Here is a 24,235-nt window from a genome sequence, read left to right as displayed (position 1 = left end):
TCCTGCCTCAGCCTCCCAAGTGGCTGGGATTACAGGCATGCGCCACCACACCCGGATAATTTTGTATTTTTAGTAGAGACAGAGTTTTTCCAAGTTGGTCAGGCTTATCTCGATTTGTGACCTCAGGTGACCTGCCCGCCTCAGCCTCCCAAAGTGTTGGGATTACAGACGTGAGCCACTGCACCCTGCCTATTCATAAATTCTTAAGGTCAACTACATTTGAAAAATCAAAGACCTACATTTTAAATTCCCTTTTTTTTTTTTTCTTCTGACGGAGTCTTGCTGTTTCCCAGGCTGGAGTTCAGTGGCGCAATCTCGGCTCATTGCAACCTCTGCCTTCCGGGTTCAAACAATTCTCCGTGTCAGCCTCCCGAGTAACTGGGATTACAGGTGCCCGCTACCACGCCCGGTTAATTTTTGTGTTTTTAGTAGAGACCATGTTTCATCGTTCACCTCTGGTAAAACCATTCACAAAGCATGGTGGTAGAGAGAAGGGTGACACCTGGTGGCCATACGTAAACGTACCACGGGGGCCGGTGACCAGAGATGCTGGGCTGAGGGTTTTCCTGAGGGTAAAGGAATAAACAACGGGTGGAGGGGCGTGTACTGAAAATCACTTGTAGAGAAAGCCCCTGAAAATTTGAGAAAACAAACCAGAAACTACTTACCAGCTATTTCAATTGCTGGAATCACAGGCCACTGCTGAGCTGCCTGAACTGGGAATACAGCAGAAGGAAAACAAACAACTCTGATAATCATTGAGTCAAGCACAGCAGGTGATTGAGTATGGCTGGGAGGTACAGGCCAAAATTCTTGTGTTCATTTTTTTCAGCCAAGTTATAATAATTGTCTCAAAAATTTTTTTTAATTACATATATTCAGGGAGTAAAAGTTCAATTTTGCTACATTGATACATTGCATTGTGGTGAAATCAGGACCTTCAATCCATCCTGGAAAAAATTAGTTTTGGAAAAAATTTATGCCATGAAAAATTTGGAATATAGAAATTCATCAAATTAATTCCATAAAGAATTTATTAATAAAGCCAGAAAAATTAGAATATCTTATAGTACTGTATTTTATAAAACATTCTTCACAAACACACACATTTAAAAACAAAACACTGACTCTAAAATTACCAAATTTCTTATCAACTATTAGTTTTAAACTACCGTTTCTTCTAACCACAATCTGATTTAACGATGACTAGCACTTAAATATTTCTAACTTTGAAATTAAAGATTTTCCCATGCAGGCTGATGTTTGTAATTGTGATTCTCTCTATCGACGTTGTATATAATGTGTTCTTTTCCTTTTTTGCATCAGTGATTAACTTCTCCACTCTAACATGTAGAACATTAATACAATATTATTTTGTGTGACAATTTTATTAGAAAACCTAGAATGCCTTGGCACCTTGCATTTATTTCTTACTTCATATGCACGTATTTTGGCACCTCAAGCATTTTATTTCTGAGTAATTGCTTAAGGTATAGAAGAGATAGATGTGGCAGATTTAGAGCTGATACTTCTATAGTTTTTAATTCTTGACTGGATGAATTTGTATATTAAAAGTTTTTCATGACATAATTTTTTTTCTAAAACTAATTTTTTCCAGGATTGATTGAAGGCTCTGATTTTACCACAATGCAATGTATCAATGCAGCAAAATTGTACTTTTACTTCATGAATATGTCTAATTTTTTTTAAAAAAAGATTTTTTCAGCCAATTATTGTTACTTACTAGATATTAGGCTCTATTCTGAATCTTAATATAATTCCTCCAAAGTATCTTATGAGATAGGTGGGAGCTATTGCTGCTATTCTGTTATCCTTATGTTGCTGTTATGAAACCAAGTCACTGTGAGGTTAGTTAACTTGGTGAAGAAAATGATTGTCGGCGGGCGTGGTGGCTCACGCCTGCAATCCCAGTACTTTGGGAGGCCGAGGTGGGCGGATCACGAGGTGAAGAGATCGAGACCATCCTGGCCATGATGAAACCCCGTCTCTACTAAAAAATACAAAAATTAGCTAGGCATGGTGGCATGCGCCTGTAGTCCCAGCTGCTCGGGAGGCTGAGGTGGAAGAATCGCTTGAACCCAGGAGGCGGAGGTTGCAGTGAGCCGAGATTGTGCCACTGCGCTCCAGCCTGGTGACAGAGCAAGACTCCATCTCAAACCAAAAAAAAAAAAAAAGAAAAAGAAAATGATTGTCCTAGATTTTTATTCCAGCCATTCTTGAACAACCACTACATAACCTTATGTCTGAGCCAAGGAAACATGTGATGTGGCAGTTGTTACCATCTTTTTGGGAACAGCAGCAGCACTCCTGATGTTGATTGCAGGGAAAAAGGAATCTCAGAATTTGCCTGATTCCTATAACTTTTTTCCTAAATATTTTGAATCATCTTTCAGGTGTATTCTAAAATTTAAGGGTATTTTGTTCTGTTCATACAGAATTTTTTTTCTTCTTGAGACAGTCTCACGCTGTTACTCAGGCTGGAGCACAGTGGCGTGATCTCCACTGCAACCTCCACCTGCCAGGTTCCAGTGATTTTCCTGCCTCACCTTCCCGAGTAGCTGGGACTAAAGGTGCATGCCACCATGCCCGGCAAAGTTTTTTGTATTTTGAGTAGAGAAGGAGTTTCGCCATGTTGTCCAGGCTGGTCTTGAACTCCTGACCTCAAAGGATCCGCCCTCCTCTGCCTCCCGAAGTGCTGGGATAACCGGCGTGAGCCACTGCAGCTGGCCAAATTTCTAACTTGTATTTTTATTGTTAAAACAGGGTCGCACTCTGACACCCAGGCTGGTGTGCAGTAGTGTGATTACGGCTCACTGCAGTCTTGAGCTCCTGAGCTCAGATGATCCTCCCACCTCAGCCTCCCAAGTAGCTGGGACTACCAAATGTTGCTCATTTTTTTCTATTATTCGTTGAAACGGGTTCTGCTATGTTGCCTAGGCTGGTCTTGAACTCTGGAGCTCAGGCAATCCACCTGCCTCAGCCTCCGAAAGGATTATCAGGCGTGAGCCAGGGTACCTGGCCAAATTTCAAACTTTTGAATTCACATATTCATTTATTCTCTTTATCATTCAGGGAGAAATTTTGGGATAGGTAGCCTTGAAGCATCATTCACCGTTATTTTAACCACCAGCTTTAGATACAAAGTATTTTACATTTTTTTTTTTTAAATCAAATTCTGGATTTTGGTCTGAAGATTCTAAAAAGAATTTTGGAGTCTTTAATTCATTATTTGTGGGCAGGGGAATAAGTACCAATAATTGTATAACTTGCAGTGGAAGTCACGTTAGCTAACTTTAAGTCTATTAATTATCCTTGATTTATTCATTAAACTGAGTCACCATAACAGCACTTTCATAAAACAGTCGCTAACCAATTTCACTACTGCCCAAGGGCTTTATTGTGTGTATGAGGGCATCTTTTATAAGTATGGGTGTAATGTTACAGGTTTTTCTTTGTGTAAGTTTGGATTCACAATTTAATAATTACAACAAATGTAAAATACTTTGTGATTTTTGTGTGCTATTAAGAAGGTATTCAAGGGAATTTTGAAAATCAAATTTAATTGCTATCAAGTTTGTAAAATTTTTGAAACAAATGTTTAAGAGAGGATACTGTTAGAAATTCTCTTTCCAGCCAGACCTGGTGGCTCACACCAATAATCCTAGCATTTTGGGAGGACAAGGTGGGTAGATTGCTTAAGCCCAGGAGTTTAAGACCAGTCTGGAGAACAGAGGGAAGGCTCATCTCTACAAAATATACAAAATTAGTTAGGTGTGGTTGTGTGCACCTGTAGTCCAAGCTACTTGGGAGGCTGAGGTGGGAGGATCACTTGAGTCTGGGAAGTGGAGGCTACCATGAGCCATCATGGTGCTACTGCACTTCAGCCTGGGCCAAAAAAAATAGGAACCAGAAAAGAAAAAGAAGGCTGGGCTTGGTGGCTCACACTCATAATCCCAGCACTTTGGGAGGCTAAGTCAGTGAATCACTTGAGATCGGGAGTTCAAGACTAGCCTGGTCAATGTGAAACCTCATCTCTACTAAAAATACAAAAATTAGCTGGGTGTAGCGGTAGGTGCCTGTAGTCCCAGCTACTCAGGAGGCTGAGGCAGGAGAATTGCTTGAACCAGGGAGGTGGAGGTTGCAGTGAGCCAAGATTACAACACTGCACTCCAGCCTGGGTAACAAGAGTGAAACTCCAACTCAAAAGAAAGAAAGAAAAGAAAAGGAACTTCCTGTCCAAATAAGTTTATTTTTAATAAGTAAAAGTGTATTAACAGTGTTTATGGGAGAGTGTCCACACAAGTACAGCAAGCCTACAAAGTACAGGTTAAGAGACCTTTTAGTAAAATAATTTAAACTGAGAAGAAAAAGCAGAGATTTTTTTCCTAGAAGAGTAAGGAGTGGAGGTAAGGAAAACCAGCAGAGACATAGGTTATGCTATAGAAACAAAGTTGTGCCAATGGCATTGATAATTTAATACAGAAAAAAATAAATCAGAAAATGGGTATGTATAAATAGGTTAGGTTTCTGAACAAGAGAAGCAGTGAAGCGTTAGATGGGAGTGAGATAAATCAGCCACTGGCTAGAGGAGTGGTTTGCCCAAGACCAGGGATGATGTCCCCAGGTGTCTGGAAATAACTGTTGTGATGTTGTAAAGCCCCCGTAGTCTAAGTTGGGTGAGTCTATACTTATTTTCTCACCTGTAATATAGCTAAAAAGTATTTCTACTCTGGGATTTCCTTACGTTTTACTAAAGCGCAATTATGTACTTAAAATTGATGGTGTATGCTGAACTGCTGGTCATTCTCAACTCTGGCCAAGTATCAGAATTATTTATTGAATATACAGGTGCCATATATAGGTGTGTACACACACACACACACACACACACACCATATTCCATTCCTCAACTGGGATATTCTGACAGAGTTAGTGGAGGGTATTTCTGGCCAATTTATATTTTCATAAGACCTCTGTTTTTTGTTTTTTTTTTTTTTTTTTTAAGTATAGATGAAATATTGCTATGTTGAGCAAAATGGTATGGAAATTCTGAGTTCTCCCAACTCACCCTCCAAAGTGCTGGGATTACAGGCGTGAACCACTGCATCAGGGCAAGACCTCTGATTAATATCCTAGGTTTATTTGTTCGAAAGTTTCACATATCCTCTTAACCACAAGTTGTTGGCAGAGTTTTAATCTGAAGGGCTTGGGTCTCATGTTGAATGAATGAGGTTCACCTGATGGGTGAGAGGAAGGTGAAATGGAAAGTGAACAGGAAGCCATGCAGATTCGGCAGGTGAGCCTCCCCTCTCCCAAACCATAAGATTGAGTATGCCTGAATTCTTCCCAGAGTGGAGGAATCCATTTTAGGGGTGTGTGTGTCTGTGTGTGTAGATCCTTTAAATATTTCTGTTCTGACATTCATTGTTTTTGAGTCGCTGTCATTGAGAAAAGTTTAGAAAGGAGATATTAGGAGTAGAAAATAGAAAGTAAATAAAATAATCAAAATAAAAATGTGGTTTTATACATAATAGGCAAAATAAAGGAAAGGCATCCTAGACCTCTGGTTTAAATGAAGATGGCACTTGGTGAGGTGTGTTGCAGGGGAGTTCACATGATGTATGTTTTCAGAGAATTACCTTATTACATATGCTGCTATATTTTTAATTTTCATGAATTAAAAGGCGTGTTGAAATTTCAGAGTTTTACTTAGGATCTCGGACTCTGCACTTTTTCTCTGTAATGTTTGACATTTCTTCCTAGCTAAGCCTCCACTTATAAGGTATGTGTTGCCACATGTGGATAGTGACGTTTAAAAATACCTAAGAACTCAATTTGGGGCAGAAGAATGTAATCAATTATGTCAGAAGTGATACAAACCATGTGACATTTAGAGCATTCTGGCCTTTTCTGAGTCTTTTTTCTCCATTCCTGGATTTCTTATCTTCATGTGAGCAAGTCTGAGGTTACTATATGTTGCTTCTCATAGGCCACAGTCTTATTCTAAATATTCATGATATTTATTTATTAAACAGAGCGTGGTGGGTGGGGGGTAAGTTTTTATTTTTTAAACAAAAGTGATTCTTATGGGCGTTTTCAAAAGCTGCAGCAGGAAGCTAAGAAGAAAATTTTGAATTGAGAGATCTCTTCAAATTACATTCAGACCCAATTCTGCTTTTCTATTTATGTTTATTTTTAAAGGAGATTAGCCTTATTTTAACACCAATAATCTTATCACAAAACCTCCCAGAGGAAGACCCTGTAGACTTTGTAATGACCTTAATCAAGTATTAGCCCTACACTTCAATTAATCCCCTACTATACAAAACCTATGTTCTTTTCTTTGAAGCCGGAGCAAGTTGAAAGGGGATTAATAATGGAGGGAAGCGAAGAGTGGAATTGCAGGTATAGCAGACAGGCACAGCAGGCCAGGAAGAGTGTCCAGAGAAAACACTATCCAGACTTGTTTATGTTCCCTGCCTCTCACAGACTTGCTGAAAAATGAACCATTCAATAATTATTTGAATCTAGAATTTGCACTTATGAGGTTTTAATTTGCAGTTATTTTGGCTACATTTTGGCCTCCTAAACCTCGGGTCTTTAGGAGAGAAACTTCAAAACGAAACTTATACTTTGTTCAGCACAGAGAAGGCCATCAAAATGCCGCCGTTTAAATAAAAACATTAAAATGATTGAGAGGCAAAGTCCCTTGACCTATAAATCTGACCTCCTTTAAACATTATTTGTACTTTCTCCAATAAACTATTCCCTAATTTATTAGTTACTATGTGGAAATAAAAATAGACGTGGAATGGAGCTGTGTTTAGCATCATTAGGCTGACAGGAATACAGTGCATTCAACTTGGAGACACCCTTCCCCTCCCACGAAGAGCAAGGTCTCACTGGCCAATCAAAGCAGTGAACTCGTAATGAAACAGTTTTCTTGCTCCACCCACTCTGTAACTTAATTTGAAAAAAATCCGCGCCAACTCATGTTGTTTTCAATCAGGTCCGCCAACTTCGTATTTAAGGGACTGGGTCAGTTCAGGTTTCCCATTGCGATAGGAATCATGTCTGGTCGCGGCAAAGGTGGTAAAGGTTTGGGGAAGGGTGGCGCTAAGCGCCATCGTAAGGTCCTCCGAGACAACATCCAGGGCATTACAAAGCCGGCTATTCGCCGTTTGGCGCGGCGCGGTGGCGTCAAGCGCATTTCTGGTCTCATCTATGAGGAGACTCGAGGTGTGCTTAAGGTTTTCTTGGAAAACGTAATTCGAGATGCTGTCACTTACACGGAGCACGCGAAACGCAAGACTGTCACTGCCATGGATGTTGTATATGCCCTAAAACGTCAGGGGCGTACTCTGTATGGTTTTGGCGGCTGAAACTGTCTCCCGGAAACTTTAAACAAAAAAGGCCCTTTTCAGGGCCACCCACAAAGTCACTTAAAAGAGCTGAAATAACGTTGCAAAAATGTGTTAAGTTTGGGTAGCAAGAGTTCACTGCACCATCCTGCATGAGACTGCTGAGGGGCATGTTAGGTTTTATTTGGTATTGTATCTGTTTACCTGACTGCACATTTTGACAAGTACTTTTTAAGCAGAAAGTAGATCTAGACAGGTAACCTCTTAAGAGTAATTGGCTCCACTAAAGAATTTTTCTGTGTGCTATGTCTCACGCCTATAGTCTAGCACTTAGAGACGCCAATTCGGGTGGATCACTTGGTCAGGAATTAGACTAGCCTGGCCAACTTCGTGAAACCCCATCTCTACCAAAAACAAAAATAAACTGGGTGTGGTGGCCTGGGTCTGTAATCCCAGCTATTCGGGAGGCTGAGGCAGAATCGCTTGAACCCAGAAGGAAGAGGTTGCAATGAGCTGAGATCGCAGCCACTATGCTCCAGCCTGGGTGATAGAGACTCCCTCTCAAAAATCATGTATTTGAAAGCATTCTAAGAATGATACTTTGGACTTAACCCCGTGGCTGGAGGCCTGTGTTGAACAAAGGTTAACACTCTTTGGCTCATGCACCACACAGCTATGTAAATAAAGCATCTTTAGGGACAAGCTCTCATTTGCAGGAGGATTGGGTTCTATGGCCATTGTCCTGTTGGCCAAAACCAGAACTGGAGGAAGAATCATAGCTGGTTAACTGTTTTTAACCTTATGTATGCCAGGCACTGGAAGGCCAGAGGAGCAAAGGTACAGGAAGTCATCCAGAGGGATTCCCATATTGTTGAGAGAATGACCAACTGCAGGGAGAGGCTAGTCGTTCTTTCTCACTGTCTGTGATGAGAATCTAGGGACACTCCACTGCTGGGCACAGCATTTAGACAAAAGAGCTCTCTGCTATGTCAGGCAAGTGAGCTAAGATACTTTAGCTCAGACCCCAGAGATTAGAACAATTTTGTGGTTTAGGAAGGTTGAATTCAGATCCTAACTGAGCAGCCTCCAACATTTCCATGAAGCTTTGGATTCTTAAAATTTTTCGGACTGCACAATGCTCTGGCAGTCTGATGAAACCTACAGACTCTTCATAAAGAAAATACTTAATTCATAGGGTTACAATTGTTTCACCAATAATATTAAAATAACGATCAAACCACTTGACAGTAATGTGTTTTTGTTGATATATATCAGTACTTCTGAATCCATATTCTGGGAGAACTTGATTCCTATTTATTGATCCCTTAAAGTCGGTGGACACCATATTAAGAACCAATAGTTACAATGACACCACAGGAAAAGGCTAGAATGTAGTACTTGTGTGAAAAAAAAAAAAAATCAGCATATCATTGTTTGGATACCAAATTGCTCTCCACTCCCTTCCTCAGCAAACAATGGCATTTTCAGAACTTAGATGCTCTTATATGTAAAAGCCTACTCTAGTGCACCATCAAGCGTCTCAGGATTGGACATCAAACTATTCAATTCCTGGACCTTTAGGTATACACGACGTCTGTGACAAGAAGCCCTTTTTCTTTAGCTTTTTAAGTTTTGGACAAGTTCTCATTTGCTGTCACCCAGGCTGGAGTTAAGTAGCACAATCATGGCTCACTGTATCCTCAAATTCCTAGGCTCAAGAGATTTTCCCTTCTCAGCCTCCGGAGTTGCAGGGTCTAAAGGAGCGCGCCAACCATGCTCAGCTAATTTACTTTTTTGTAAAACCAGCAGTCTCCAACCTTTTTGGCATCAGGAACTGGTTTCGTCTAGGACAATTATACCATAGACCAGAAAGTGCGGGGGCTGGGGGCGGTGATTTCCGGACTAAAACTGTTCCACCTCAGACCAGGCATTAGATTGTCACAAGGAACCTGCGACCTGGATCCCTTGCATGTGCCATTCAGAATAGTTTGCTCTTATGAGAATCTAATGCTGCTGCTAACCTGACAGGTGGCGGGGCTCAGGGTAATGCTCGTTCACTCCTTACCTCCTGCTGTGTGGCCCAGTTCGTCACAAGCCATGGACAGGGACCGGTACTGGTCCATGGCTGGGGGCATGGGGACCCCTGGTATAGATGGTCTGTGTTGCCCAGGCTGGTCTCGAAGCCTGGCCTGAAATAATTCTCCCACCTCAAGACTTTTCATCCCAGCCTATCACAACTTAAAACCTATAGTTTACTGTCAGAAACTTAAGTGTTACGCCATCTTAAAATAATGTGGGTGGCTCTGAAAAGAGCCTTTGGGTTCTTTCTCAATCGGCTTCCTGAAAAGCTCTTTACTTCTTAGATGTGGCCTTTCTAACATTAGTTTTATGTTGTGGGGTCAACTTTGGCTTTCCAGCCCTTGCCTTTACCGGGCTCTTCGGCTGTTGCTTACCCTTGGCTCCTTTAGGCTTTCTCCCGTTTCTAACAGCCTTTTTAGGAGCTGTCGCCCTCGGCTTCTTGGCTCTCTTACTGGTTTTAGCAGTCTCTGGCGACTTGGAGTCCCTGGATATAACCAGCCTCTTGGTCTTGGCAGAAGCAGACTTTTTGGCCTTAGTCCTGGTAGATTTAGGAGCGACCTTCTTACTGAGCTTAAAGGAACCGGAGGCACCAGTACCCCTGGTTTGCACCAAGATTCCCTTGTTCACTAAGCTTTTGAGGGACAGTTTAATGCGGCTGTTATTCTTCTCCACGTCGTAGCCAGCGGCGGCCAGTGACTTCTTGAGCGCAGCCAGTGACATACCTACTCTTTCCTGTGACATTGAAAGGGCCTCGGTGATCAACTTGGACACAGAGAGGTTGGTCGCTTTGCGACTTGCAACCGTCAAGGCAGCAGACTTCTTCCCTCGCTTCTTGGCTGGAGGCCTCTCCATAGCTGCTGGAACAGAACCGGCAGGAGCTGCAGGTACAGTTTCAGACATAACAGCAGAGAAAGACACTAAGTAGTAACCAGTGAAGAGCGTCAAACGCTAGGGGGCCTCTGGGCCTTATATAGGGCAGGGCAGGCTGTGATTGGTGCATCACCTAGGCACCGCCCCCGCCCCTCGGAGGAGGAGTATTTGTGTTTGTTTTACCCAGAGAAGTTGACTATAACAAACCCCCTCTGTACAGGATCTCCCAGAGTTTCATGCTAAATGATCTGGGGAAATTCATATTTCACATGACTTTTTGCTTTTTAATGAAAAATGACCCTGGTTGCCAAAACTATTTGAGAAAGCCCTCGATTTTCAGTCAAATTTAAGGAGAAGAACAAAACTTCTCCCTTTCCTTGTAAATTGATAAGTAATTTTTGGCAGAAAACTTATTTCATTTCTTCAGAGTGATTTTCCAAATGGATAGCTTCAAATCGATAGAGGAAATAAATTATTCACGCCATGATTTTTATTTAAAATTATTTATATTTGTGAAGAAAGTAACACAAACCTCTTAGCTAACTGCGGACTCAGAAGATGCTTATAGAATTGTCAAAGACTGCAGAGGATATCTTTATTTAGGCAAGTGCAATCCAATAAACCATAATCCTCAGGAACATGGGTTGTCTGTGATTAAAGATGCTCCCAAGTCCCTGCAGCTTTAGAGGAGACTCTCAAGGATGGGGTTATATCAAGATCTCACATATTATGTCAGATTGGCCAAAATCCGGCCATTCTTATGGCTGGTGTCCTCAACTGAGGTTTGCTTCTGGTTTCACTAATTCAACTCCCCTCCACTTCCCTGCCATTTCCTACCTCCCCAGATAAACAGACACAGTCCCTCCACAAAATTAGGTATAATACGTTAACTATAAAAAATTAGCTGGCTGTGGTGGCACTTACCTGTGGTCCCACCTACCTCAAAATGTGAGGTAGAAGGGCGGGTGAGGTGGCTCTCACCTGTAATCCCAGCACTTTGTGAGGCCGAGATGAGCGGATCACGAGGTCAAGAGATTCAGCCCATCCTGACCAACACGGTGAAACCCTGTCTCTACTAAAAATACAAATATCAGCTGGGTGTGGTGATACGCGCCTGTAGTCCCAGCTACTCTGGAGGCTAAGGCAGGAGAATCACTTGAACCCAGGAGGTGGAGGTTGCAGTGAGCAGATATCAGGCCACTGCACTCCAGCCTGGCAACAGAGCAAGACTGTCTCAAAACAAACAAACAAAACCAAAAAAACATGATGTAGAAACCCTAGACTCAAGAACCGACTGGAAACTACAGACCTCATGTCTAACAGGACTGGGCTGGTTTATTCAGCAGTGGTTCCTGCCTGTAATCCCAGCACTTTAAAAAGCTGAGGTGGGAGGACTGCTGGAGGCTAGGAGTTCAAGACTAGGCTGGCCTAGTCTCAAAAAAAAAATAAATAAATAAAAATTAGCTGGGTATAGTGTGGTGCCATATACCTACAGTCCCAGCTACTGGGTAGACTGAAGAGGATCACTTAGAGCCTACAAGTTTGAGGTTGCAGCTATTGCATTCCAGCCTGGGCAACAAGTGAGACCCTGTCTATGAATTATTTACTTAATTACTTAACTCAGCTGGCAGATTTGGCTGCAGAGCTGTGGGACAATGGTTATTGGAATAATGTCAAGTATGCTCCCCTGAGCTTCTACTGGAACTGGTGTTTGTGAGAGGTCTGGAGGTAAGAGCTTGCTCTCAAAGGCCAAGGCCTTTCTGTGATGTTGATGGAGTTTACTGTGCTCATAGCACAGGGTCTCAACAAAGGAAAACTCTGTAAGGGCCATTTTGTGAAGATCCACAAATACTAGTGTGATTTTGGTAGACATTGCAAATTTTTTTTGTTGTTTTTTGAGATGGAGTTTTATTGTCCAGGCTGGAGTGCAATGGTGCGATCTTGGCTCAGTGCAACCTCTGCCTCCCAGATTCAGGTGATTTCCTGCCTCAGCCTCCCGAGTAGCTGGGATTATAGGTGCCTACCACCACACCCGGCTAATTTTTTTTGTATTTTTAGTAGAGATGGGATTTCGCCATGTTGGCCAGGCTGGTCTCAAACTCCCCACCTCAGGTGATCCACCCACCCCTCCTCAAAAGTGCTGAGATTACAGGTGAGAGCCCCTATGCCCGGCCACCATTGGAAATGTTTAAGCAAATAATTTGTTGTATTGTTGTAGTTGTCTTGGGTTTAGATTTATTGCAGAAACAATCATTATTGAGAAGGGCCCACAGTCAGAGGTTGCTAACAATAGTTTCAGAAGAATGGCAAAGACCTTGCTTAAAGAGACAGTTATGTTAAAGGAGAGAGTCTACATTCGAAATATTTCTGAAGCAAAAGGCAAAAGATAAGACTGCAAACTTCTAATTGCAAAGTGACAGAAAAATCTCTCTTTCTGTTATACCCATACACACGCACATATACACAAACACCTGAAACAAAAAATTCAAAGAACAGACCAGGTAAGGTGGCTCAAGCCTGTAACCTCAGCAATTTGGAAGGTTGAGGCCAGTGAATCACTACAGCCCTGGAGTTCAAGGCCAGCCTATATAACATAGCAAAACCTGGTCTCTATAAAAAAATTAAAAAATTAGCTGGGTATGGTGCCATGTACCTGTGTTCCCACCTACTCAAAAGACTGAGGTGGGAGAATCACTTGGGTGCAGGAGGTTAAGGCCACAGTGAACCATGATTGTGCCACTGCACTTCAGCCTGGGCAACACAGTGAGACCCTGTCTCAAAAAAAAAACAAAAAAATAGAATGTCAAAAGACTGCAGAGGAAGTCTTTATTTAGACAAATGCCAAAATAAAAATATATATATTTTTTATTTCACTTATTTTCAGAAAACGGTACTATTCTGAGCGCCAGCACTTCAACACATTCTATTGTAAACTAGTTCATTTCTAAAGAATACTGCGTTGGAAGTCACGAGTTTGATTTCACAACTCACTGAAGTACCGTGTCACTCAGTTTGGAAAGTATTTTTCTTTAGAGAGATTACAGGTGCATCTTTCTGAGCACCTGTACATTTTTACATCTGTTTGGCTTCTCTGACCTGTGATAATTTCTGAGTGTTTGTCCCATTAAATGTTAGTGACTAGGGGTCAGGTTGATCCTAACATTTACAAGTTGACATATTCCATTGCTTTAAAACCAACACAGGATTAGAGAATTTAGAAAATTGTTAGATTCCATAATTTAAGACCCAGAAAAATAAATGATGCATATTTTGAATTAGATAGCTAAAAAGTTTCCATAAAAACAAATAATTATTTCTTATTGGGTCATGGCTAATTTAAAAAATGGGAAAAGTGTCCCTCACTAGTAAAGTCATTAAAATAAGGAAATGAAATTTCAAATTTTTTTGGGGGTCCCATTTGGTTAACAATACTTTTAAAAATTTATTGTAAACATGAGTGCTATAAAAAAAACAGGAATTTCCATATTATGTTGGGAATATAAATTGGCATGATCCTGAATGGCAATTGGCAATGTATATGTTAAGGACCTTAGAAAATTTTTTTCACTTTTGATTTAGTATTTACACTTCATGAAGTCTATCCTTAGGAAATAATATTTGAACAAAGATTTATGCACAAAGATGTGTAATCTATAAAGCTGTATAATTCATAATGCATAGAAATGTGAATTAATTGAAATAGTATTGAAGAACTAATACATAAGTATCAATATACCCATAAATTATATATCCATAAAAATTGTTTATAAGCATATTTATTATCTAAATATATATACAGCATGACACCTAAAATTTATTTTACATATATGATACATGATATATGAATGTGAATATATATGATATACATAGAGAAAGAAGAGGAGACACTAGGAGTTATTTTAATTTTGTCTTTATGCTTCTCGTTTCATAAATTTATATGAAGAACAGTTTAATAGTTTTATAACCAGAAAAAAGCTAATTTTTCTTAGCCAGGTCCAAGCTAATTTTTCTTATTGGTTCTTCCCTGATTGTTCAAAATACCTCTGTTTACATTCTTCTAGGATCACTCGTTTTCACTGGTTTATTTGCAAGATGAAACAGTTTCCAGCAGTGATGAGTGTTGGAAAGGATATTTCTAAAGGCTGTTGTCTCCTTCTAGAGAAAAGAGAGAGAGTGATTGATTCACTTCTGTTATTTATCAGATACGAAATATTGTATTTGACTCTGAGAACAATCATGATGATGGCTAAAGTTCATTGGGTGTTTGCTCTGTTCCAGGTAGTATTTTGAGAACTTTGCATAATAGATACCAATGCATTTAGTTGTTACAACAACCTTGAGTTATCTACTGTCATTCTCCCTGTGTTATAGATGAGGAAATTAAGGCACAGAGGGGTTGAGTTTCCGAGGTAGCGCAGGAGGGCAGAAAACCAGAAAACACAGGGTATGTACATATCTGGGCAGGGGCAGAGCCTATCAGGCCATGATTCAGGTGTTTAGAGTATCCTAAAGGTAAGATTCATCTCTTTCAGGCCTATCCTAGACCACTCACGATGCCACAGCTAACATGCCAGCAGGATGGAGGCTCCTTCCTCTCATTTCCAGCTGATTAAAATTCCCAATCCACTCAAGCCTTCTTTATGGGCCAAGGTCAGTCTCCGATTTTTAGAGCCTAAAACTCTGAGCACTCTAAGCCCTCCAAAATGCCCTTACTTTGCTGCCTGCTGAGCATCTTTGAACCACTCTTGAGGCTAGCAGTTTTCCTTCCATTCAAGATCTCAGAATCTGTATTGTTTCTTACCGTTCCTGTAGAATTCTTTTTTTTCCTTTTTTTTGGTCCCCACCCCCATGTTTCTGTAGAATTCTTAAATATGCAATTTTATATTTTAATTTCCAAAAATGTTTATTTCAGTGCACTGAAGCCCAAATATGTGTGTTTTAAAATCTAGTGTCCAAGGTTCATTACCCCAATTGTTTAAGCAAGTCCAATAACAAAAGGGGCACATTTTAATTTTCAATATTTTTTGGTTCTATCCTATAGCTGAGCTTGTGCCAATAATAGTAGAGAAAAAAGTGAAAAGAAAACTAAGGATAAGAAAATAAAGGAAGGGACAACAAGGGGAGAGGAGGTAGAAAACTGAGAATAAAAGTTTATCCATATTTCTCTTGGATCAAATTCTTTTACCATTTGAAAATTTGAGATGGTCAGAGAATAAACCTAGAATTTTAAGTGATGAGGACAAGATTTTACCACAGGGTAGCCTCCTCTACCTAGGTCTATTTCCTCAAAGAATGAGACAAGCCCCATCATTTCTGCTCTTTTACCCTTCTGAGCCAGAAGCAAAGAGATCTCATATCAAGGCATGAGCAACTGTAGAAATATGAGACTAGATGTCTCTGTTAATTATTGTATAAATTTCATATTGGAGGATAAGCATACATGAATCTTTAAATCAGCAAATCAAAGTCCCATTATTATTACATATGTTCTGTTTCTCAGAACTGAGGTGGGGCTGAGTACAGTGACTCAGGCTAGTAACCCTAACAGTTTGGGAGGCTGAGGCAGGAGGATCACTTAAGCCCAGGACTTTGAGATCAACCTGGGCAACATGACAAGACCCCATCTCTACAAAAAAACTTTTTAGAAAAATTATCTGGGCATGGTGGTGTGCACCTGTTGTGGTTCCAGACACTCAGGAGTCTGAGGCAGGAAAATAGCTTTAGCCCAGAAGGTTGAGGTTGAAGCAAGATGCAACTGTGCCACTACACTTTGGCCTGGCAGCCTGGGTGAGACCCTATCTCTGAAAAAAAAAAAAGAAAAAAACTGAGGCCGGGGAGTAGTAAGAAACTAGCTCATTCTCCAGATTTACTCCCTTTTTCTTAATTATAATGAACTCATGATACTTGAGGATATGTCAAACTGATCTTCAGACAACAAAAAACTTGCTCAGGGTCTAAAATACTTTTCATAAAAGGTTACAGACAGTGGTATACTCTACTTAATTTTATGCTTGGTCATCCGGGATTACACAGGCTAAAGGTAGGAAAAGATTAACTTTTAATGTCTTCTAAGTTAGGACTATTGGGATTGTTTGGCAATGTGCTGAATATATTATACCCTTCCAAATCAGGAAGAGTCAAGAGAAATGATAGTTATCATTCTGTAAGTCCTTAGGAATATGCCTAGAGATCCAATTTCATATGTGTGGGGAAAAAAGTATATATTTTTTTCTACCTGTTGGACCCAGGTAAACATATTATGATCAACTGTCATTTTTATATCAAGTAATTTATGAAATTCCTATAATTTATGGAAGGCCAACTCCTACCAAAGTCTTTAGTCATAAGCTGCTTCAAGTCCTTTTAGGAGTGTAAAGATGGTTATAAATAAAATTTGTCAAACAGCAGTAAACACAGTGGTTTATATGCATTAAGAATCTTTAATATTCACAAACTTCTAGAAGGTAGGTGCTATCACCATCAAAATTAAGGTGTAGAGAAGGCTACTAACACACAGAAAGATTAAATGACCTGCCTTAGAGTCCCACAGCTGATATATAGTGATCTGGGAGTCAAACTTGGAGTTTGTCTCCAGAGGCTTCACTTTCTGTCATCATGGAGCAATGCTGTGCAGCCATTTTAGTGGTATGATACCATTTCTGGAAGTAGTTAGTGTTCTGTGGTTGTTATTTCATTTAATCATCACCCATCTTTATGAGTAGGGCAATTATTACCACCCTATAGGCTCAGGGTGGTTGTTTGTAAAACTGTAACTCAAAAACATTTAGTTAATTATCGGCATACTATTTATTTGCACACAAGATATATCAAGCAATGGACAGATCTCACTCAACAAAATATTTTTAAAAGATGATTTTATATAATAGAAATAGAAGAAAAAACCTACAAACTGTCTAGGAATAGGATGTTGTGTTTACACATTATTTTCAGGTGAATAGAGTTTAGTATGGATAGTCTCTTCTTATATAAACCAAGAACTTTAAAAGAAAACATTAGTGATTCTCTAGAAGCACTTAAGATTGGCTGTGCACCACTGCGGCTGACTATCTCTATGTAATATTTTCCACTGACAATCAACATTTCCAAGGCCGAGCATGGTGGTTCCTGCCTGTAATCCCAGCACTTCGGGAGAACAAGGTAGGCAGATCACGAGGTCAGGAGTTCGAGACCAGCCTGACCAACATGATGAAACCACATCTCTAATAAAAATGCAAAAATAGCTGAGCATGATGGTTCATATAATCCCTCTCTTGTAATCCCAGCTACTGGAGAGGCTGAGGCAGAGGAATCACTTAAACTCAGGAAGCAGTAAACTGAGATCTTGCCACTGTACTCCAGCCTGGGAGACAGAAGAAGACTCCATCTCGAAAACAAAAACAAAAACAAACAAAAAACCTCCATTTAGATAGGCCATGTCTTCACCATTTCTGGCACCATAGTTTTTCAACTCCCACATTTGGGGTAAAAATATCTCATAAAGGAGGGAGTTTAACCATTTGAGTTTTAGTCTTTTTTTTTTTTTTTTGACAATGGCTTTGTAACAACACTTAATCATTTGCATATTAGAGAATCAGAGAAATAGGGCAAAAAAAAAAAAGGTTATGAGGGTAATTACAAATATTATAAGAATTCCTTGAAATATACATTGTCTCCAAGAACTTAATTGGCTTGTCTCAGTTAGATGAATAAATCTCAAAGATCAGTTTGGTCAGCTTTAGTTAAAGAACTTCAGTTTTCCTAGTTGATTATTTTCATTCAAATGTAGGTCATAGGCAGAAATAAATTACCTAGTAAACATTCTTATTTAGGAACTTTTAATAGCAGTATAAAGGTCCTTGTTATAAACCTGCAAAAAGTTAGCATGCCAATCTCTTAATAAAATATAACTGAGATTTGTTTATTTGCTGGTTTTTTAATACTTGGGAAGGCCAGATCAAAATTTAATCATGGGAAAGATAGATAATGGAGAAAAGAAGAAAGCAGAATAATACCACAGGTAAAAGAGGAAGTTGCCTATTCCAGACCTCATCTTCATCTGCAGAATTTGAAAAAAAAACTTCCTACTTCCAGAATTCTGGAGGTCTTTCAATGAATCTCAGAAGTGTATTTTTAGTGACAGTGCGTATCCCAATGGGATTCCTAATGTGTTTATACTGGGAAGCACATATACATTTGATCTGAAACATAAAAGCAGTATTTGTTGTTTAAAGTACTGAAAATGGAGGTTCCAGCATTGTTATAATGTCAAAAATTGGTTATTACATTAAGATATGAATATAATATAGTATGAATAAAAATTTTAAAACGATTGATAAAATAAAATATTATTTTAGAGTGGCAACCCAGAGTAAATTGAATTTACTACATTAACAAACAGTAACAACTTTTTTTTTTTTTTTTTTGAGACTGAGTCTTGCTCTGTCACCAGAGTTGAGTGCAGTAGCACGATCTTGGCTCACTGCAACCTCAACCTCCAGGATTCAAGCAATTCCCCTGCCTCAGTCTCCCGAGTAGCTGGGACTACAGTCGTGCACCACCACGCCTGGCTAATTTGTGGATTTCAGTAGAGACGGGGTTTCACCATGTTGGCCAGAATGGTCTACATCTCCTGACCTCCTGATCCGCCTGCCTCGGCCTACAAAAAGTGCTGGAATTATAGGCATGAGTCACCTCACCCAGCCAATAACAACTTTATAAATAAGTATGGCCTACATCTGCTGACCTCCTGATCCACCTGCCTCGGCCTACCAAAAGTGCTGGAATTATAGGCATGAGTCACCTCACCCAGCCAATAACAACTTTATAAATAAGTAAAGGCTCTAGGTAGTGATTATCTTGAATGCTTCCTTACGTTTCTCCTTAGCTATAGTACTTGATAGAGTCAGAGCTGTTTAGATTAACAACAGCCCTTAAACAAAGCAGGCAATTGTCTTCCCTCACAGGCATGAAGAAAACAGAGGCAGTCATCCAAAACCTGCATGGTCCTCTGGGCCCACACGTATACAGAACATACTCCTTTTACAAATCTAAAGTGGCAAAAGCAAGAGTATCTTTTCTAAGGCAATCGTATATTCTCTCATCTGTTAATCAATGGTTTCTCTAAACTGTGTAAAAATATGTTATTTGCATAAACTGTTTTTGGGGATTTGCATTTTGTACCCTCTAATTTAGAAATTGTGCAGGTATCCAAAGATTAAGCATTAATGTACTCAATTTAATAATGTTCACTTAAATTCTTAACATTATCATACATTGTGAATTCAGTACTTAAGCTCACACATTGAATCGTTGTAATTTATAACATAAAATTTAATTCTATTTTAAAAAATGACATATTATGATTTAATTTGGTTCAATTAATAATTTACAATTTTAAAATTATAAATCAAGTGATGTTAACTCATCTAACCAGTAAACCTAGTGGAATACATTTAGTAAATTCAAATTAAATTAGTTTTTGTTTTTAGAAAATGAAACCTAGACTTGTGTAAACTATATTAGGCTAATATTATTTTTACATTAAGTAGAAAAAGCCACATTTAAATTGTAATTATTAAGCCAGACAATTTGTCCAAAAGATCATCTTGATTGGAAATATGAATCGATGTTTTTCTTTATAAAACAGCATACCAGGTATTAACATTTTTAAGTTTTTTAAAAATAGTGGAGTACTTTTTTTTTTTTTTTTTTACAAAATACTTTAACTTATTAAATAAGACCACTAATGAAACTCAGTTAAACTGTTTTTTTCTGAGTTACAATTTGAAGAGGTAGCACATTTAAAGCACAGGGAAAGTTTTTGATTGTTTTTTAGGCAAATGAGTTTTTATTTAAATTGATGTTCTTTAATTCTTATTAAAAGCCAACTTGATTTAAAAAAAAAGCCATATATAGTCAGCCCGATTTAAAAAAAAAAGCCAACTAAAATTTCAGATTACATTATAGTTTATTAATCCCTAATGAGGTGGATAATCTCACAATTATTTATAGTCATAAAATAAGACAGTCTTGGCCGGCATGGTCGCTCGCCCCTGTAATCCTATCACTTGGGAGGCCAAGGTGGATTATATCAGGTCAGGAGTTCGAGACCAGCCTGGCCAACATGGCAAAACCCCATCTCTTCTAAAAATAAAAAGATTAACCGGGTGTGATGGTGAGCCTGTAATATCAGCTACTCAGGAGACTGAGGCAGGAGAATCACTTGAACCTGGGAAGCTGAGGCTGCAATAAGCCAAGATGGTGTCACTGTACTCCAGTCTGGGAGACAGAGCAGAGCTCTGTCTCAAAAGGAAAAAAAAAAAAAGATAGTCTCAATATTATTGCAAATTAGGAAAGCTAACTATGTGAATAGAACAGAATTTAAAGTAGGTAAAAACAGAGTCATAGGTTATCTATCTAGCATGCTGATCAGTTAAAGGAATAAAGGCATGTAATTAAGATCAGAGGTCCCTCAGGTGGCACCATTGCTGAGAATATAATTCTGATTCTCAGTTTAGTAGAAAATTCTAGTTTCCAGTGTTATATCCCTTATAGTAAACTCATTAAAGTTTAGAAAATATTAAATCTTTGTTTTATTCAGGTATTGAAAACACTCTTTTTTCCGGACTCAGTCCAATTTATAACATTTGTTTCTTCTATTCTCTACCCTTACTTAAAAAGCCCAAAGAGACAATAATTTGATATTACTAAATATTAATAATGAGCTTTCGAGTCTTTTGCATAGCGATGAGACCAGGCATTTGGTTTCCTTGATTTCCTTTCTGTCTCTTGTTAGTCCCAGACTTTAAAAGGAGTCCTTTTAAAGCCAAAAGTTACAACAGGGCAGCCATTTTATATTCATATAATCTTAACACAGGAATGCTGGTTTTGCAGACATTGACAACTAACTATTTGGACTCAAAAAAGTTTTGCAAGGTGGAAACGGGCATGCAAGCATAAAACATCAAACAGTGGATCCCATCAAAAGCCAGAAAGAAAAACACCAACTCTCTAACCCTGTGTTCTCACAGAGAATATCAACATCTTAAAATGCCAACACTCCAAAAAATGTTAATAAATAAACGAGATTTCCTGTCCTCACCACTGACTAATTACTTAATAATGTGACCAGAAAACCATAATTCAAATTCCAGCTCTGCTACCAATACACAACCAATCAGCGAAATGCAATCAGAATAACAAGAAAAAAATGTGGATGATAAACTTTGAGCATGCAAAAGCCAAAGGAAAGTGAACAGAAAACTCAAAGGGTCCAGGACCGGACAAGATGTTTCCGAGACACACATACCTGTTGCCTCCTATTGTGTGACTCATATATATAGTGTCTTGGTGGAAAATTCAGAAATAAATGATCAAGGAGTTAATGATTTGCTTTCTGTGACTTGTATGGAAGACAGAACAAGCAATAGATTATTTCATCCAACAAAGGCAAAAACATAATTTATGTAAGAGAAAGGGGAGAAGGTGGGGAAAGAACTTGGAATCCGCTTGAGAATTCTGAATTTTGTTTGCAGATTTTGGTTACACTGATTAGTTTGTTGGCAGGTAGAAGAGAGGTCAGTCTGGACGGAAATAAGGCTTTAACCAGGTCCATTACAGGCATAGAATTTAGTTGGTGAGACTCTGGAAGTTTCATTTCTTAGAGCAGTGTTTAACTCTAAGGCCTTGTCTGGCACCAAACACTGACCTTAGTTTATTTTCCAGGTGTGAAAAAAATTGCAGATTTATGATCACACAGTCCTTATGTTAAATGACTCTGTAACCTAAATTACATGATATTTATCTAATTTTTAAAAAATCTGCTGTAACATTATTTATTGCATATTCTCAATATTCTCTCTTTTTTTTATTTGTTTTTATAAGACGGATTCTTCTGTCACCCAAGGTAGTATAGTGCAGTGGCCCGATCTTGTCTCACTGCAACCTCCGCCTCCCGTATTCAAGCGATTATCCTCCCTTAGCCTCCCGAGTAGCTGGGATTACAGGCATCCGCCATTGCGCCCGACTACTTTTTATATTTTTAGTAGAGACAGGGGTTTCACCATCTTGGCCAGGCTGGTCTCGAACTCCTGACCTCGTGATGCCCCCGCCTCGGCCTCCCAAAGTGCTGGGATTACTGGCGTTAGCCACTGCGCCCGGCCCATTCTCAGCCTTTAATGGAAAAAGCAAACTTCGCTTCTTGGTGCTAAAAACGTGTCCCAGACTTGAATAAAAACAGATAGGCAAACTAATTCTAAACTTTCATCTTAAAATCTTTGCCTGGAAAAGACCAAGAGTAAAATACTTAAGGAAATGTGGAATTTCCCAGGCCATAAAGCGGTCTGCAGTTGTCTAGGAAGGGAACGTCCTCTAGGAGACGTAGTGTATGCCAAGTTTAATGGCGTCTCCTCTTCATTCTCTCATTCAACGCCTATTCCTTACTCGCCTTCAGTTCAATGTTGAATGAAGGCTTGTCAATTTACCTAGCACTTAAGAGTTGGCTTCTCCTAAAGCAACTTTTAACCTTTTGTGCAGGTTACAAGCCCCCTAAGGAGATTTTAAATTTCAGTCAGGCAACATACAATTTATGGCTAAGCACTGGGATTCAAATAAAATTTGGCTTGAATCTTAAATAGATAAGCCAGTTGAATAGAATAAGATGCATGAAGCAACATCTGGCGCAGTGCTTACATCAACGTTATTTCTGTACTGCCTTAGTCTTGTTAACAAAACTGAGACGTATTAGGTTAAAAGGCCTTATTACCAGGGCAGTTAGAATCTCGCGAGACAACCCTCAGTATACTACGAAGTTCTGCGCCAAGAAAAGAGGGCGTGTCCTTCCTTAGACAGTGACTGCCCAGGTTTCCACTCCGGTCCGCTATGTAAATATGGGTCTCAAACTAGCTTTCCTTCGATTGGCTAGTGTTAAAAATGACTGTAGGACACAGCCTATTGGCTAGAATCCGGTGGCGAAATTGACTGAGGCAGCCGTTGATGCCGGCGTCGTAAATAGCGTGACAGCTGGGTCCCAAACCTACGCGTGGCTGAGGTTTCTTCCGGGAAGAGTATATGTGTGATCTCTGGTCAGCAAAATGGCCGCTTGTCACCATTTTGAACGGTTGGTTTATAGAGTATAGACCCCTTTGTCCCTCAAGATGTAATGCTTCTTCCCACCCCACGCTGCAATTGCTACCTTCTATACCCCTCCCCACCCAAATGAAATTTACCGTCCGGTCACAGCTCTCTTAAGTGACTAGGTGGGTGGCTCTTAAAAGAGCCTTTGGGGTTAGGTGTTAAGACGCTTACTTGGCAAGTTTACTTGGAGCTGGTGTACTTGGTGACGGCCTTGGTGCCCTCCGACACGGCGTGCTTGGCCAGTTCCCCGGGCAGCAGCAGGCGCACGGCTGTCTGGATCTCCCTGGAGGTGATGGTCGAGCGCTTGTTGTAATGCGCCAGGCGGGAAGCCTCGCCCGCGATGCGCTCGAAGATGTCGTTGACGAAGGAGTTCATGATGCCCATGGCCTTGGAGGAGATGCCGGTGTCGGGGTGGACCTGCTTCAGCACCTTGTACACGTATATGGAGTAGCTCTCCTTGCGGCTGCGCTTGCGCTTCTTGCCGTCCTTCTTCTGCGCCTTGGTCACCGCCTTCTTGGAGCCCTTCTTCGGGGCGGGAGCGGACTTCGCTGGCTCAGGCATCTTAAAACACCAGAAACGTGTCGAAAGCAATGAGCGGATTTCTGCTACTTATAGGGCTTTTATGCTAATGAGGGATGGAGAGCACCTCTTAGTTAATTGGAAGACAAACTGCACAGTTGTCATCCATGGGCCGAACTATGCAAATAAGGTATGAAAGTGATGCTTTTCTATTGGCCACCTGACTGACAATTGCTACCGGCCAATCAAAA

General features: G+C 39.9%; 2 protein-coding genes across 6 annotated transcripts; both read right to left on the bottom strand.

The window, feature by feature from the left end:
- Positions 1 to 5,242: 5,242 nt before the first annotated feature.
- On the bottom strand, positions 5,243 to 24,160 carry LOC108287014 (histone H2B type 2-E). 5 transcript variants are annotated; one of them, XM_037730194.1, is made up of 2 exons: positions 23,637 to 24,160; positions 5,243 to 5,258 (listed from the first exon to the last, which is right to left on the bottom strand). In XM_037730194.1, exon 1 carries the CDS (start codon positions 24,024 to 24,026, stop codon positions 23,646 to 23,648), a length of 381 nt encoding a protein of 126 aa, XP_037586122.1. In that variant the 5' UTR covers positions 24,027 to 24,160; the 3' UTR covers positions 5,243 to 5,258; positions 23,637 to 23,645. The 5 variants fall into 5 exon arrangements, with proteins under 5 accessions (XP_037586122.1, XP_017360678.1, XP_037586119.1 ...); XM_017505189.2 differs by lacking the exon at positions 5,243 to 5,258 and adding an exon at positions 14,213 to 14,486; XM_037730191.1 differs by lacking the exon at positions 5,243 to 5,258 and adding an exon at positions 14,226 to 14,483.
- Positions 7,943 to 11,376, bottom strand: H1-6 (H1.6 linker histone, cluster member). The gene has a single exon (XM_017505180.2). The coding sequence runs from the start codon at positions 10,359 to 10,361 to the stop codon at positions 9,735 to 9,737; it is 627 nt and encodes a 208-aa protein (XP_017360669.1). The 5' UTR covers positions 10,362 to 11,376; the 3' UTR covers positions 7,943 to 9,734.
- Positions 24,161 to 24,235: the final 75 nt, after the last annotated feature.

Source organism: Cebus imitator, unplaced genomic scaffold (assembly GCF_001604975.1).
Source record: "Cebus imitator isolate Cc_AM_T3 unplaced genomic scaffold, Cebus_imitator-1.0 Scaffold335, whole genome shotgun sequence".
Taxonomy (NCBI): domain Eukaryota; kingdom Metazoa; phylum Chordata; class Mammalia; order Primates; family Cebidae; genus Cebus; species Cebus imitator.
The sequence above is the reverse complement of the archived record's forward strand: the minus strand, read 5'-3'. Positions and strand labels throughout refer to the sequence as shown.

Coding starts and splice junctions, on each gene's coding strand:
- H1-6 (XM_017505180.2), bottom strand. CDS start 10,361: ATGTCTGAAACTGTACCTGCAGCTCCTGCCGGTTCTGTTCCAGCAGCT.
- LOC108287014 (XM_037730194.1), bottom strand. CDS start 24,026: ATGCCTGAGCCAGCGAAGTCCGCTCCCGCCCCGAAGAAGGGCTCCAAG.